Below are 15,933 nucleotides of genomic sequence, written 5' to 3'. Positions count from 1 at the left end.
AGGCAGACACCCGGTGCTACTGAATTACACTGTGATAAAACGAAGACAGTAAAATGTTTTCTTTATTCCCTGTTACATGCGAGTCCTGATTTACGGTCAGAGACTGAGGAACTCACAATAATATGTTGTGAATGAGAGGACAGGTATTATTAGTGCTCCCATGTGTGCAGCTGCCTGCTCTGGCTGTAGTTACGCAGCACAATGGGAACAAATGGCACAAATGACTGTTAGCGATGCTGGCTAATGTTCAAACAGACATACAGAGCTCATATTCCCAATATTTATTGGTTTTAAAAATAAGCTACAAGGTCTGAATTTTACTGGGTGACCCCAACGTTGTGTAAACTGGCTCTGAAAAATAATGCTTAACAAAAAGGCCCGTCTCTGTGGTCTGGTTCATATTTCCTTGGGTCAATCTTATAACAATACACCTGTGAGTGCATTGAGAGAGAAGCTAAAAAGAAACTTAAGAAAGCATGTGAGCATCTTCCATTCAGGTCAGATTGTCTGAAGAGAATAATGAAACTATAAAAAGGGCAAAAGAAGCTGTAGCTGACGCTGAAATGTTTGTGTGGGTTGCCATGACAACTCCAGAAGCGCGTCTGAGATCGTTATATTGTTTTCTATTTGTTTTCTTTATTTTCTACTCATGCTTGTGTACATTTGCTGTAGGAAAAGATAATCTATGAATCCAGTGATATATCCTTCTTATAAGAAATGTTTCTGTTAAAATATTATTGTGAAATAGTCACTTCCTGTGAGTCGCGGTAACCGGAAGTTGTGCGCGGGAGAGACAAGACAGAACGGTAACACGGCGGACTTTTCGGAATGTACAACTTTTCTACTGCTGGTTTTACAAGGCGTACGTACACGGTAAAAAATCATTATGCTGTTATTTGTTTAATACTTACGGAGCCCCGCAGGGGACATGGGAGAAAAAAAAATTAAGTTTTGCGAGATCTCGCAAACGTTTTAGCCGCATTCTTCGGACGCTGGCTCGAAGCAGTGTTGCCAACTTAGCGACTTTGTCGTTATATTTAGCGAGTTTTCATACCCCCTAGCGACTTTTTTTCTATAAAAAGTCGCTAAAAAAAGACGTGAAAGACATTACAAAAAACAATAATTGCTAAAAGAAATTTAATTTGTAGTTCTAAATAAATTCTAACTGCATTTAGGACGTTTTTTGCTCACTTTATGTCTCGTCCACGATGTTATTTCTCTCTCCAGCAGCGTAGGTTACAATTACATTAGCATGACCAATTATGCAAATTAGGTGATGACGTCATTTAGCGACTTCTAGCGACTTTTAGGACAACCAATAGCGATTTTCCTTACTGAGGAGTTGGCAACACTGGCTCGAAGCCGACCGGGCGGTCGAGGCACGATGTGCCGGGAAAGCGGTGTTCCTCCCGGCTGTAGTAGGTCGAGACCTCCCATTAGCTCGAAGCTAACGGGAGGTCTCGACCTCTTTCGACCAGAGTAGATACAGAAGCTTACCTGAGACTTAAAGTAAGTTTCTTGTGGGGTTGATAATATATCCGCTGAGGCAATGTCCAGATGCAGGAGAATCTGTCGAAACGAAGGTCTATTTCTGGGCTTGCAGTTCCTGTGAACAGTTTAAATCATGACTTTATTAGCGTCCCCCTCTGTGTGTGACATTTATTCTTTCCACCTTCTTAAAGCATCTTTCCTCTCAACTATTTTATCTTTTTTCTTCCCTCCAATTTCGTCTCCCTTCACGTCTGCTCACCAGCATTGCCTCAGCAGCAGTTTGAAGCTCTCTGGACAGCTGTCGGGCACGGGCAGCTGCAGACTGTTGTTGCCCACTCCCCAGATGATAGCGGAGGAGTCCACATCCTTGTACGGCACCTCTCCTGTCAACATCTCCCACAGCACAACACCGAATGACCTGCAGAGATACGAGCCATGTTTTTTTCCTCCAGACATTTGGATAAAGATGTGAAGTTGGCAGATAAAAGGCAGCCTCACAGAAATGTCACACTTTTAACTTCCTGTGAGAAGGAAATCTTGCTTTCTGAGATATTCCAGCAGCTGTTTCTGATGGATACCACATGCAAAAGCTCCAGTGCCTTATAGGGAGTCTTTGATGACTTAAACTTCCCCTTATATACTGAATATCTAACCAGCCAATCACATGGAAGAAACTCGGTGCATTTAGGGAAGTACTCATAGATTTCAGAAGCTGCAGATCGACTGGATTTTCTAACACGATCGTCTCTAAGGTTTGAAAAGAACTGGCCATGAAAGATAAAATATCTAGCAAGCAGCAGGAGGAAGGAAATGGGAATTTATTGAAAGAGATTTATTGAAAGATTCTGTCATAAATAAAAAATACAGCATAGAAAGGCAGAAAAAGGCAGAAAGAAGAGCTTTGAATGACATTCAAGACATCTGGAGAAACGTTTCTGATGAAATGACAAAGAGTATTGATTTTTTTTCTGCTCCTATGTCATCTATGATGTCATTAAAAGTGGCAGTCCTCAACATTATCATTTCAACTCTGGCTTATAAATAAGGATTATGTAGTAAGTTGTGGATCATGTGAACCAGCTCTAATTTTTCTAATGTTTTATGGGATATTTTAATTATTTCTGGAAGAAACACTGTTCGCTAATCATTTTGATTCAAGACATACAGCCGATAAGAGCCATAATAACACTTATTCCATTACGCTTCACTGTTTCAGTTTAGCATTAGAAGAAGAAGAGAGCGCACCCGTGGGGACGGTAACTAAGGAACGTCTGTTGCTGGTGATTCTCTGGGTTGCGATGGAGACCGTGTACAATATCCAAGGTGCCAACAGCACCTTAACATAAGGTTAGGTTGGTTTATGATGCTGCGTTTCAAAATGAGTCCTTCCATCTCCATGTTCACAATTTTTTATATTAAAGGAGAATATGTACTGATGATCCCAAGGCACTGCATTTATTTTCCCCTTGGCTTAGAAATTAAATAAAATTTTCTCTCGACTTGTGAACAACGTTAGAAACATTCAGGAAATGTATGTCATAACTAAATCAAATATGTACAACACATGTAAATACTTAACAACAGCATCTCCTCCTCCGGCACTCTTTCTGTCAGAAACAGTGCTGCTAAGCGATTTACATATATTTAAACAAAACTGTGCAGTACACACCCGTGTTTTGCTTTGCTTCTACATCAAAAGCTTTTTAATCCTATTTTCACTTCTCTGCTAATGCACTGCTGGCTCTGGGCCAAAGCATCCATAGGCTCGGAAGGTTATTCCAGCCTCTCCTGAGCACTGCAGCATCTGGCAAATCAATTATTAAATTAGCTGGCGTTTCTTTCAGGACACAGAGGAAGACTGATGGAGGAATACAGTATCGGAGAAAAAGAGAGGCAGAGAATGTGGAGGGGGGAAAAAATTGAGTGCTTATAAGAGGGCAACCCATCAGAAATAGCAGAGACCCTATAGAATTTCATGTAATGAGATATTGTAATGCTGAATAGATTGGCTGGGAACAGGATCCTTCACTCTGCACCGTAGTAGACGGCAACTAATGAGATTCTGTGTTGATTTGGTGACAGATAAGAAAACTCTTATGGTAATATTTCAAGTTATGACACTCACCAAATATCCACCTTCTCCGAGACCGGTTCATTACGTATGACCTCGGGGGCCATCCAGGCTACAGTGCCAGCAAAGGACATCTTAGTGCTCTTGTCATTGAGCTCCTTAGACGTGCCAAAGTCAGAGATCTTCACTGCGTCGTCATAGGTGATCAGTATGCTGGAATGAAACATCCCATCCATCAGGTTTAAACAGTCAGTAATAAAACACATTAGCACTTCATGGTTTGTCAAACCCTGATCAGTGGTGAGGCATTTGGGGACTTTCACATTAATTAATTTCCTCACAAATCATACTGTTAATTGCAGTTAACTAAAGCAGTGGTTCTGAAACCGTGGTTTTGGAAGTAAGCGTCACAAATCTGAACTTTTTCCCCCACAAAGACAACATGTGACCAGCTCCTTGTACTCTTATACAGCAATAAATACGCGGTTTAACAACCATTAGAATAGTTTCCGGGCTTTTCCAAGGGTAGCTGCAAGGCAGAGACCAGCCTCACTAACTTTTGATGCAAACCCAAATTTGGGGCGATCGTGGCTCAAGAGTTGGGAGTTCGCCTTGCAATCGGAAGGTTGCCGGTTTGAGCCCCGGCTTGGACAGTCTCGGTCCTTGTGTCCTTGGGCAAGACACTTCACCTGTTGCCTACTGGTGTTGGTCAGAGGGCCCGGTGGTGCCAGTGTCTGGCAGCCTCGCCTCTGTCAGTGCGCCCCAGGGTGGCTGTGGTTACAATGTAGCTGCCATCACCAGTGTGTGAATGTGTGGATGACTGGACGTGTAAAGCGCTATATAAATACAGGCCATTTACCATTTTGATGCAAACCCAGTATTTTGATTTATAAGAAGTCTGAAATATGACAAAAACCTCTCCCAGTAGGTTTTCAAAGGGTAAAGCGTTAACATTTGTGGGTTATTTAAAACAAACAGAATGGAGAAAGACCCACTTCTGTTATTTTTATTTTAATCTAGAAGCCACTGCATCTCTTTCATTGCTTCTTCACCCTTCCACTGTTTCTATAATGCACTAAAACGGAAATTAAAATATTAAACGACGTCATGCTTGCATCTCATCTGCCAGCCGAATCAATTCCTGGCTATGAATTACTTACACTGGATCTAACTTTAAATACAACTCTTCTGTGACCTGTTTTCTTGGCATCTGTTCCTTAAATTCGAATCACAAAACTATAGACAAACAAAAAAAAATTAAACTTAGATGTATATTAAAAAACAAAGAAAAAGCTCACTTGGGTGATTTGAGGTCTCTGTGGATGATTTTGTGGAGGTGAAGATAGTTCATGCCTCCAGCGATGCCCATGGCCCAGTCCATGAGCAGGGATGGCGTGATCTTCCTCCCTGCTCTCAGCACCTCGTACAGCTGTCCCTGGGCGCAGTACTCCATGATGATACAATAACAAGGAGCCTGGGTACAGATACCTCTGACAGAGTAAAGAAAGGTTATGTATGAATTTGCAATGTTTGCCTTTAAAAATGTACACAAATGAAAGCTTAAGTGCCCAAATGTTCATCTTATTCCATCAAAGAACATCCTTCCTATTCAAAATGACTGAAACCATTATTGATAGCCTCTATTTCCACCTAAGCCAAGTGATCACATCTGCTTACCTGAAGGTGATGATGTTGGGATGTTTGAGCTTCCGCAGGTGCTTGATGTCCGTCTCTTTGATGTTCCGCACTTTCTTCACAGCCACTTCCTGCCCGTGCAATCTACCGAGGAAGACGGCGCCCTGGGCTCCGCTGCCCACCCACTGCAGGTCCGATATCTCCTCGAATGGGACTTCCCACTCCTCTGAAGCCAGAAAAAACAAAGCGCATATAGAAGAAAGGAATGGTTTCACTAATGTCTACTGACATGTTTTGTCATGCTGAATGATGAAACTCTGCTGCAAAATGATGCTTGAAAGTAGCTGCAGGTCTTTGTTTGGTGATGTTGAAAAGACATTTGATGTGACACAGATTAGGCCCCTTGTGTCGTTTGTCTGATATACTTTAAAATCTCAGCAGCTTTTAAACTGATATGTATTCTCTCTAATGAACGAGTAATAGGGACCTTAATGATTCCCTGACAACTTCTCTTTGTGGTTCAAAGTGGGTCGCTGAGACATTGCTACAAGTTTTCAAGGTGACACATCCTCATAACTCTGGGGATCCCCCCACTTTTTGTCTGGTTTGTGTGTTTTTAGCATCCATACTAAGCGATTATATGTGGTAAACATGACATTTGCTAAACATCGGTGTGTACACTGCTGTGTGTAAGTACAGTAGTAACGGAATACATGTACCGCCGTTACGTATTTAAAATACAAAATATGAGTAACTGTATTCCGTTACAGTTACCGTTTAAAAAGGTGGTATTTAGAATACAGTTACTTTGTTGAAATAAATGGATTACATGGCGGTACTTCCCTGTTTCATATTGTGGCGGGTCAGGACTGTTTGGGTTTTGTTTGACAGCTACATTCTGTTGTTCCAGGCAGCAGCGTTACGGTTGCCATGGTTACAGGGTGACGCTCTCTCTCTGCGTGTTTCCTGGGTGAGAGAGCGCCTGTTGTTGTTGTTGTGCTAAGCTAATAGGCAGAATGCTACAGGTATAGCTCTAAAGAATGTAGCATCATGGGCAGTGTAGTCCGTGCTGCAGGGAGAATGGACTGCCATACACGTTATGTGTCTGTGAGCGAGGGAGGGAGAAAAAGGAAAAGTACGAGCTGTCATCGAGCAAAAACGGGAGCTGGAAGCATGTAAATATAATAATAACCACTGCAGCCAAGAAGAGAGCCTGACGAGCCCAGTTGTAAGTAAGCTATTAAGACTCGACTGTACACCGTGTTCGTGTTTTCCTCCAAAAACAATAAGTTCCGTTGGAGCAGCCTTTCAACGCCTCTCTCTGTCTCTCGCTAGCAAAGTGACCCAGACAACAAAGTAAAGTTATTTTTTGGCTACGAGCCGACACAGAACCCACCGTATTAGCCAGAGGTCCCTTTACTACGGTTCGGAGCCGCGGACCTTCAGTAACAGTAATAAATCACAGCAATAGTACATTCATGTAGTTGTAAACAGCATGATAATATATTAAGTAATCCAAAGTATTCAGAATATGTTACAGAATACATTTTGGGGCATGTATTCTGTATTCTGTAATGGAATACATTTTAAAAGTAACCTTCCCAACACTGAACATAAAACACCAAAAAGATTGAGTATAAACCCAAACCTGCTAACACCTGAAACATCCAGCATCATTACAGTCGCTGGCATGCTGCAACGAAAGGCTAAACCCGTTAGAGTAAAACCTCAAAACGGATTCCCCAGTTGATATCTTGTTCTGCTGTTGAACCTCACCTTAACCTAAGACTGGGGTGAGCAGGCAGACAGACATAAAGCTCTAATCTCCTGCGGTTAATTCTCCCTCAGCCTCTTAAATCCTCCTTAGTGCCATTGTGGGGCTGACGCAAAACAGGGGTCCAGCGCTCGGGAGGGGGCTGGAAGAGGGAGGGAATTTCAGAGTCTTAATGTGGATGCATGGTGGGAGGTGGTTGGATAGCACTCGTGTGTGTGTGTGTGTGCAAAGAGAAAAGATGGGAGGGGGATTCCCCACCGGTCAGCAGGGGTCCATGTGGCTGAAGACAGACTGTTAATAGAGAGAAGATAGACAGCCTACCCTGCTGCTGTTTTTAACCCGGGGAAAGAAGCTCCAGACACATTTATCATATTAATAAGGATGAAATGAATGATTAATGCCGGTGATTGATTGTGGGCTCAGTCTCTAATGAGCCCCTCAAATTTTCCTCAATAAAGACATGAAGCCACATCTGATAAACCAGAATCTCCGTGTGTCTTTGTTTCATTTAAAACAAAAAAAGAGGGACAATTTATCACATTACCAGATACCTTCAGTCCTTCAGAATCAATAGAGGAGCAGCTTTTTACAGATATATATTGTTAGGTCCAGTCAATACTGAAAAAAGAGTCGGTGTTGTTATATAGTGGCCGGGGTTTTGGTTACAAAAGGCCCATTTATTTCACTTTTATAATATCCGTTTTGCTCTTATTGGTGTGTGTGAGACTCCCTGTGATGGCGCAGAGAGGAGGGGAGCAGCGAGGTGCAGATGGGCTGGGAGTGATAACAGCACAGGATGAAAAGGAGAGGAAGGGAGACAATGAGGGATGGAGAAAGGAGGGGAGGAGAGGGGATACGTGGAAGTCAAATGGATGATAAAACATCAGAAGGCAATAAAGATGAGGAGAAGTGTAAAGCTGCCACCTTGGCGCCTGATGTCTGATGCTCTATTTATTTCATCAACTTTTGTTTTCGGCACCTTATACGACTTTATGTGTTTGAAATGAAATGTTTCTATTTGTGGACGTGTTTATGTGCGCACGCGTTCATCCTCATGCGTGTGTCAGGTTCGTGTTAATAGAGATGAGAGGCGCCGGGTCAGAGCATGGCCATGCATAATTCATGAGGCAGATTTGGCAGAGGGGTCTCAGGGGAGCCCTGCGCTATTGTAGTGGCTGCACACATAAACAACACAGCGTCACAGGGAGCTAGTTTCACCGTGGGGGTGGTAGTGGGTGGTGGGCACGAGCAGGAAAAAGGATGGGGGGGAAATATCAGGGGAAAATAAGCCCTTTACAGCTCTGATAGAGTCTCTCGCGCTGGCTGCAGCTCGTTCGTGTCAGGAAGGGGTTTGTTTACAACGTGGCCTTTGCGGGAGTCATTTACCTACTGTCTGTTTAATGTAATTAAACTGGGGGATAAGATCATTTAATTAGCATATCAAAGCTTATCATTAAATTTAATTGAGAGCTAGGGGTTGGTTTTTTTTTATTGCAAAAGCAAAAGTGTGTTCACTCATTTCCACTGAAATAAATGTGATGGTTCGACTCACCGTCCAGGTCATGCTTGTGCTCCGTGGAGTAGGCTTTGCCGATCATTGTCCAGACAGGCCGCAGACACCCAAACAACCCCTCCAAAAACCCTCCTCCCCCTCCTGTAGACTGGCACTGTAACCTGGCGTCATTCGCCTGGCTCCTGACCGCACTGCTGTCCATATCCTGTCCCTCTCCCTCCGTCCTTCCAGGGCCGCCATCGTGTTCATGGAGTTTCAGGACACTGTTGGCAAAGTGCTCCTGTTGTTCCTCGCAGGGTGTCTGGTTGTGTCCGGTGGTGTGCCCCTCTCTCCCTCCACCCCCGGGTTCCACGGCGCCTCCGGTGTCTATGGAGAGGACGTTGCGAAGAACGCACTGGGTTGGGGTCAAGTCCATTTCTGGCGTGCAGGGTGTTTCGGCATCGAGGCGGCGAAAAGACGGAGGATCGGAGAGGGGTGTGTTGAAGCCGGAAAGAGAGGGCGATGGGGCGCGAGGTTCATGCATGAGGGCCATGAGTGACTGTGGTCATCAGAAGGACTGAAGAAAACTGGAAAAGAGGGAAAGAAGGGAATTTAAATTAAATAATATGAGTGAAATCAAGATTAAATGAACTCTTTCTGAAAGTTGTCAGTAGTGGCTGATTTTGCAGGAGAGCGTAGTCATCTTTAAGTAAAAGAAAAAAGAAGAAGCTTTGGCTATTATGACGTCATATGTGCAAGTCTGTAGTCTGATAGGCAGACAAAGCACATCTTCCGGAGCCTCTCATCAATATCACCAAACTGCATTTTAAAGGTTTTGACTTCCTCCACAGATACAACAGACCAAAGGAAAAGATGGAGTTCAAGATCAGAATAAAAGATAAACATATAGATACAAAAATCCACAGACAATAATCGTTTTCTGCATTTCTTACAAACACAGAAAACAAGCTCTCTCATAACTTGGCTAGAACAAGTGAAGGTGACAGGTGTCAGTCCACATGTACCCTGTAGTCGGGAGACTGACATCGACTGGGTAGATGCCAGTCGGTAGATATAAAACACTAAAATGTGAAAAATGGTTATGAGATAAAAGAACTTCCTGTCTGCAGCATAATAGCTAAGCCTTCAGTGGAGGGCACAGAAAATAAAGAGACCAACCCCCCGTTCTTAGAATAAACTGACACTGTTACAGAATATTACATGCTTAGCGTTGCATTGCTTTTAGTTTGGCAGGATTAACTCACTGCTGCTCTGTAGTCCTAATGGTGAGACAGCTGTTTATTCACATCTTACTCGAGTGACATTAAAATGGATAAGATTACAAAATAATGAGCAAATTCTGCAGGGTTCTGCAGGGCAGCAGCATCTGCACACTCAATGGAAGAAGAAAATGCATTATTTCTCACAAGAGCCTCTTAAAGTGAGCCACTCCTATGATGGACAAGCAACAAAATGATTTAAATGCTCGGTAAAACAAGAACACAAGTCAAAATGTTCGCGGTACTATCATCATCATGTTCAAGTTCAAGTTCTTGATAAAGAACCAGCAGAATATGAGGAACAGTCACAGCAAAACAGAGCACAGTTTTGGAGTAGATGGGACAATAAGAAAACAGGGTACTTTTGTTAAAATCCCAAACTTGGAGCTCATCAATTTCCATTTCAGTCATTATGAGATGCACTTCATGCATTTCTACATCAGTCAACTTGGAGGTCAATTTGAGGGAAATTGAGTGAATTACCATTAGGCTACATCAACCATCCCACTGTGACACTCCCACTAGAAGTAAAGTGCTGATGTCTGATGAATGAGCTATTAGCCGACTTACCCAAGATGCATATAAACATCCATAATTCCCTGTCCTCAGATTAATCAGAGACTCTGAAACAAGGCAGAGTCAGCCTGGAGATTTCACTATCCAAGAAACTAACAACAAACCCCCAAGTCTGGAACAACCACCCTCATTATTATGTTATGCGCTAAGAGAAACCCAAGCATTAAGACACATCTGGTGTACACATCAGTCACATCCGACTGATCCTGCCTCCTAATAGTCCTGCTCCGTTTCTCACTTTCTTTATTTCGAGGTGTCAGCTGCGGGAGCCGCAGGAGCAGCTACGGTCTGTTACAGGCCAGCGCATTGTGGATGTATCGGAGGCGCATCATTGCCTCTCCTGGCACCTCCTGCGGTTACGACCCGGTGCGCCAGTGGAGCATCACTGACAGCGCTGAAGTTACACTCAAACGCACGATGGCACTTTAAATTGGAGAAAATAAAAAGAAGTAACGTGTTATTTTATGCAAAGACCACCCGCTTCTCCTCATGCCTACCTGCCTAACACTTCGCCTGGAAGAAGCTAATTTGACGATTCCTACCTCAATGCCGATAACTGGAGTCCATCGCTGATGACTGCAAAATATTATTCCTCTCTAGGATTTATTGGTCCTTTCTGATTTTCTCTGTCCGTGTACTGAACATCCGCGCTCAGCCTTCTCTCCTCTACATCCAGTGCGGGTTTCCAATCGCAGCTCTCTGTTCAGGTCTGTTTTTCTCCTGCGTTAATTTGAAACGCTACAAAACGCAGATATTTTTCCTTGTTTGGGTTGTTTTCTTAATCCTACACCTCCTCCCCCTTTTCAATTCCCCTCTGAGGATGCTGCGATATGCGCACTCCCAGGCAATTTATACGACCATCTCTCCCAGGCTGTAGTAAACACGAGCGATGGAGAGAGCGAAGCGAGGCTGTGTGGGAGGGAGGGAGCGCTGATGCCCTCCTATCAGAGGAGAAATCTGGAGTGACGAGTGCAGTCCGGTGAGACACGGGACAACCGCAGGTACACGGGCTCGAGTGAGGCTACTCTTAGAGCAGGGAGGAGGGTCAGCCGGTGTGTGAGGTGACCAAAATGATGTCATTCTCAAAGCATGCAGCATTTGACTGGACAACATTTAAATCCCCTCAAAACCTATTAACGCCCTCTGAACAGAGCGCAGAGTAATTGATGGATAATCTGCAGACTCCGTCTGCCACAAAAGGGACACGAAGGAAAGACGCTTTTTTTTTTGTTTTTAAAAAATATATTATTATCATCATCATCTCCAATCTCTCCTGACCCATTTCTGTGAGACAGGACCGCACATGCAGAACCTAAATGGGACTGTCCCCCAGCGTCATTTGTTTCCCTAAGCGACCATAATTAACCTGAATGAAATAAAATATCAAACTAATTTAAACAACTGTCATTTTTTCTAACACAAAGCTCAGCTCTGTTTGAGGAACCACGCCACCAGCAGATAACTGCCTTCACCTTAAATAAAGTTATTATTCAAGGTATTTTCAAGGCCTTGAAAATGAACCTGAAATGAAAATGAACCTTCCAGATCCCTCAGGTCATCTGGATCCGGTCTTTTATCAGTTCCCAGAGTCAGAACCAGACACGGAGAAGCTGCATTCAGCTTTTATGCTCCTTATATCTGGAACAAACTCCCAGAAAGCCTCAGATCAGCTGAAACACTCAGTTTATTTAAATCCAGCTTGAAGACTCACTTATTCTCAGCTGCATTTGAATAAAGCACCAAATCCACACTTTTAAGCTTAAATTTCAAAACTTACATTTAACTACTGATTTTATCTGTTTTGATTTTATATACTGTTTTGTTTGTTTGTTTGTTTGTTCGCTTGTTTTAATCAATTTTAAATCATGCTTTTTATTTGTTTTTGTTTCTAATGTCTGTGTAAAGCACTTTGAATCACCTTGTTGTTGAATTGTGCTATACAAATAAACTTGCCTTGCCTTGCCTTGCAGCGTACAGGGCACACATGGTTCTCCAACACCCCAAATATCATACAAACAAGATCCAGGATGCAACAAATGCAAATACATTTTAAACAAAACTAGACTATTAAAAGTACAGAAAGGAGAAACTCTGATGAGGACAAACTTTTTATATTATTTCACAAAAAAAGTCTCCTTTAAACTTGCAATCAGATCGGATTTTCAGACTTTTTGTTTTTAACAGTAACAAAAATAAAGAAGTAACACTTGCAACATTTTAACCATATTCAATCCATTTTTTTCCAGGATGTTTCAGGAGTTTGTCAAGCCATTTCATGGGAATATTGACACTGAACAACAACATTACAACTTTAGAGAAATGCTGCAAGATGAACAGGATCACGTTAACTGAGAGGCTAAGAAATGAGTGTAAACAGTGGAGAACCTCCAGCTAAAAAGCATAAAGGGCTGTGAAACAGCTGAGGATGCTGTGGCTGAGCTTTGTCTTTACTGAGAGTGTAAATGGTTGTAGCTACATGACCCCTTTGAGTGGTAAATCCAAATCCAGCCCTTATCTCCCAGATTAAGCCCGTGCTGGGCTTAAATCCATAACGATGACCTCATTGTGCCGCTTGTACACAGTAGGGAAATCCTAGCTAGCGCATAGACAATCCAGACCTGAAAACCACTCACAAACACGAGTATTCTCCACTCTCTCCTCCTACTAATGAATGCTGTATGAAGTCACGATGAAAAAAGATCACTGTGCCGGCTCAGTTTGATGCCCCTCATGAAATCTGAGCAAGGAGAAACTGATTGCTTCTGTTTTCATTTATTCATCTTTGAGTCATTCTGTGTCTACCCGAATCCTCGCCAAGTGAAAATAAGACATATTTTCTTTTTTTTTAAAGCTTGAAATAAGATTTGTAATAAAGAAGTAGACTGAAAACAAGAGTTCTTTTATAATTCTGTCCATCAAAGGGGACCGAGAGCAATAGCAAACTAATACTGGGCCTATTAACAATTTAATAAAGAACACAGTCAGACTCCGTGAGAGACTAAATTATCCTTTTCAGTACTTCTAAATATTTAATTACTTTATTTTGATAGTAATTTTTAATGCTTATCATTTTCATTTTAAAATGTGAAGGAGCATTATCTCATAGCTTACTCTCCCAAATGAACATTGAAAACACCCTTGCCAAAAAGCAGTTTATGAATGTTTCATTTGGGTTTTAATATCACATGAAGAAGAAACTGGGCTTTGCAAGGAAAACCCAGTAGTTTTAATCAGTCTTGCTATTTTATGCCATCCCCATCTACAATCCTCTTCTCACTCACTTCTCACCTCTTCTCACTTCTTCCCTCTTCTCACTAAGGCGGTCTGAATAGAGAAGCACACTCTGTTTTTTTCCTCTATTTCAATCTTTTTCCTTAAAACTTTCTTCATGATTTATTCAGTGGAGCTTGTAGTTGCAGGAAGGCCCCTCGTCAGTGATGTTCAGGCCTCTAAGGATTAACGCTGCTGCCTCTGATGTCCGCCAACGCAGCTTCAGCTCCTGTTGTGGTAACTCCACCAGAAACGAGAACAGAAGTAACGCTGAAGGGTATCGCGTATTTTAGATACAAGCCGTCAGCCTGCACAGCGACAGCTTTTAAGAACGATACTCGATGGGGATCCCATTTACTTTTAAAACAATTACACAATAGATTTGGAATTCAGATTGCCTGGCAAATTACACTTAAACTCTTTCTGCTAGGGATGCACCGATACTGGTATCGGGTATCGGTATCGGTACTCGTAAAAGTTAACCGATACCATGAACCGATACCAACTTATTTCATTAATCAGAGGGTGGCTTGTCATTTCTGTTGTAGTTTTTAGATTGGCCACTAGGGGGCCAATTATTATTTTATTTATTATTTATTTTATAATTTTTTATATTTTATTATTTATTTAATAATAATTATTTTGTTTGTTTGTTTACAATATGGACACTCTGCAACAATTTAAAAGTTTATTTTATTCGCAAACCTAATTTGTATTTATTTTATTCCAAACAGAAGTGTTTATTTATTATTCTGAAAGCTCGAGACAATAGTTCAGTGATATTTTGTAAAATTACAATGTGGAGACTCTGCAATAATTTAACAGAAGTGCTTATTTTTCACTTGAAATTTTTTTGTTGTCATTTTTATTAAGATTTTATTTTTTATCGGCAGGGAATATAATAAAACCTGTCTTCCAATTAATTGTATTTGTGTGTGTGTGGTAGAAGTATCGTTTTTTGTACTCTGTATCGGCAAGTACTCAGATCCAAGTATCGGTATCGTATCGGTTTGAAAAAATTGGCATCGTTGCATCCCTACTTTCTGCATATATATATTAAAATGAAAATCGAACTTCTAAAGAGCAGTTGGACTACAGAGGCACTGTGGCGTCCATCCAAAAAGCTGATGTAAAAATGCAGCATTGTTTGGCAACATGTATCATAATCTGTAGGAGGGAATTAACAGACTCCTGCAGTGAAGAATGTCAAGAGGAATGTCATGTGTGTGCATGTGCGCATGCACGGCTCTGCTGCTGAATATACAGTATGTTTTTTGAGGCGTCGTGCCAAGTGGACACAGATTGTCCAAGTCCGGTTAGGAGGAAGGTGGTAGGGTATACGTGTGTGTGTGTGTGTGGCGGGATGTAGACTAGAGAATGAGGGGGGAGGGTTGCTTCTGGCTTACTTGAAAGGCTATTTATGGATCCTCATCGAGAGGCCCTTGTGTTACTCATTGTCACTTTCACTCACACGTAGCTGAATAGGTGGCTCATCATTAAAGCTCACTCAACTGTTCCTGAAGGCAAAGTTGAACATAAGAAGCAAAGATGATTTTCACACTTTGCTTCATCATCGTGTTGACTGGAAGCCAACAGCAGAGCGGCAGACATTTTTGGAGTTTTCTAATGACTGAAGAAAGGTGTGTGTGTCTGCATTTTTGTGCACCTGTGCCAATGTGCACTGCGGAGTGACTTCTTCCCGTTTGTTGGGGGAGGCTGATACTGGACAGCACTTTCATTAATTAGTTGTCAGTACTGTTTGCTTTATCCATATTGTATGTCGATGGGATTCATTAAGATTGGCACCAACCAGTATTGATGTGCGATGGGAGGGTGTTGCAAGTGGGTGGGGGGAGTCTCCATCCCAACAAGATGATCTCACCTCCTGTCTGCAGCTCGGGAAAAAAACAAAACAAAAAAAACCCAGCTTTCATTCATGAAGTCCATCCATTCACACATGCGCGTGCTCAGACACGTGCACACAAACACACACACATACAACCCAACGTGTCTCCTAATGGGATGCTGAGGAGACGGTTGTGCCAATGAGGCAATATTCAGGTGAGATCACTGCCGGATGCCGTGGCTCCTCTTTCCATTTCAAAACTCTAAAGGATGTGTGTTTGACACCTTTTATAAAACTCACCCACAATTGTGCAACAAAAACAGCGGAAACTAATGTGTGACAAGCAAGCAGTTGTTTACACATCCAGTAAACAATGAACACCATTAATGTCTTATTGCACATTTTTGATCTCTTATAACTGATGAGGGAAAATCTATCTTTTTCCAACATGCCACAAGACGTTTCACCAGCTGTGACCGTTTTCTATTTGTCACCAGT

At 42.2% G+C, this 15,933-nt stretch overlaps 1 protein-coding gene across 4 annotated transcripts in view; it reads right to left on the bottom strand.

Annotated features, from left to right (window-relative positions):
• LOC146517861 (mitogen-activated protein kinase kinase kinase 12-like) overlaps positions 1-15,933 on the bottom strand; it is a 35,609-nt gene that overhangs the window by 10,340 nt on the left and 9,336 nt on the right. The window contains exons 1-7 of one of the 4 annotated variants that reach the window (XM_085161129.1): positions 10,862-11,540; positions 8,524-9,050; positions 5,240-5,423; positions 4,861-5,052; positions 3,617-3,775; positions 1,751-1,909; positions 1,498-1,606 (exon numbers count right to left, since the gene is read on the bottom strand). In XM_085161129.1, coding sequence (XP_085017255.1) covers positions 1,498-1,606; positions 1,751-1,909; positions 3,617-3,775; positions 4,861-5,052; positions 5,240-5,423; positions 8,524-9,016 — 1,296 coding nt within the window. In that variant the 5' untranslated portion in view covers positions 9,017-9,050; positions 10,862-11,540. The other 3 variants (XM_085161132.1, XM_085161133.1, XM_085161130.1) reach the window with 3 other exon arrangements.

This window comes from Neolamprologus multifasciatus, chromosome 5 (assembly GCF_963576455.1).
Source record: "Neolamprologus multifasciatus chromosome 5, fNeoMul1.2, whole genome shotgun sequence".
NCBI classification, from domain to species: domain Eukaryota; kingdom Metazoa; phylum Chordata; class Actinopteri; order Cichliformes; family Cichlidae; genus Neolamprologus; species Neolamprologus multifasciatus.
Note: the sequence above shows the minus strand (reverse complement) of the source record. Positions and strands in the feature narration are given on the sequence as shown.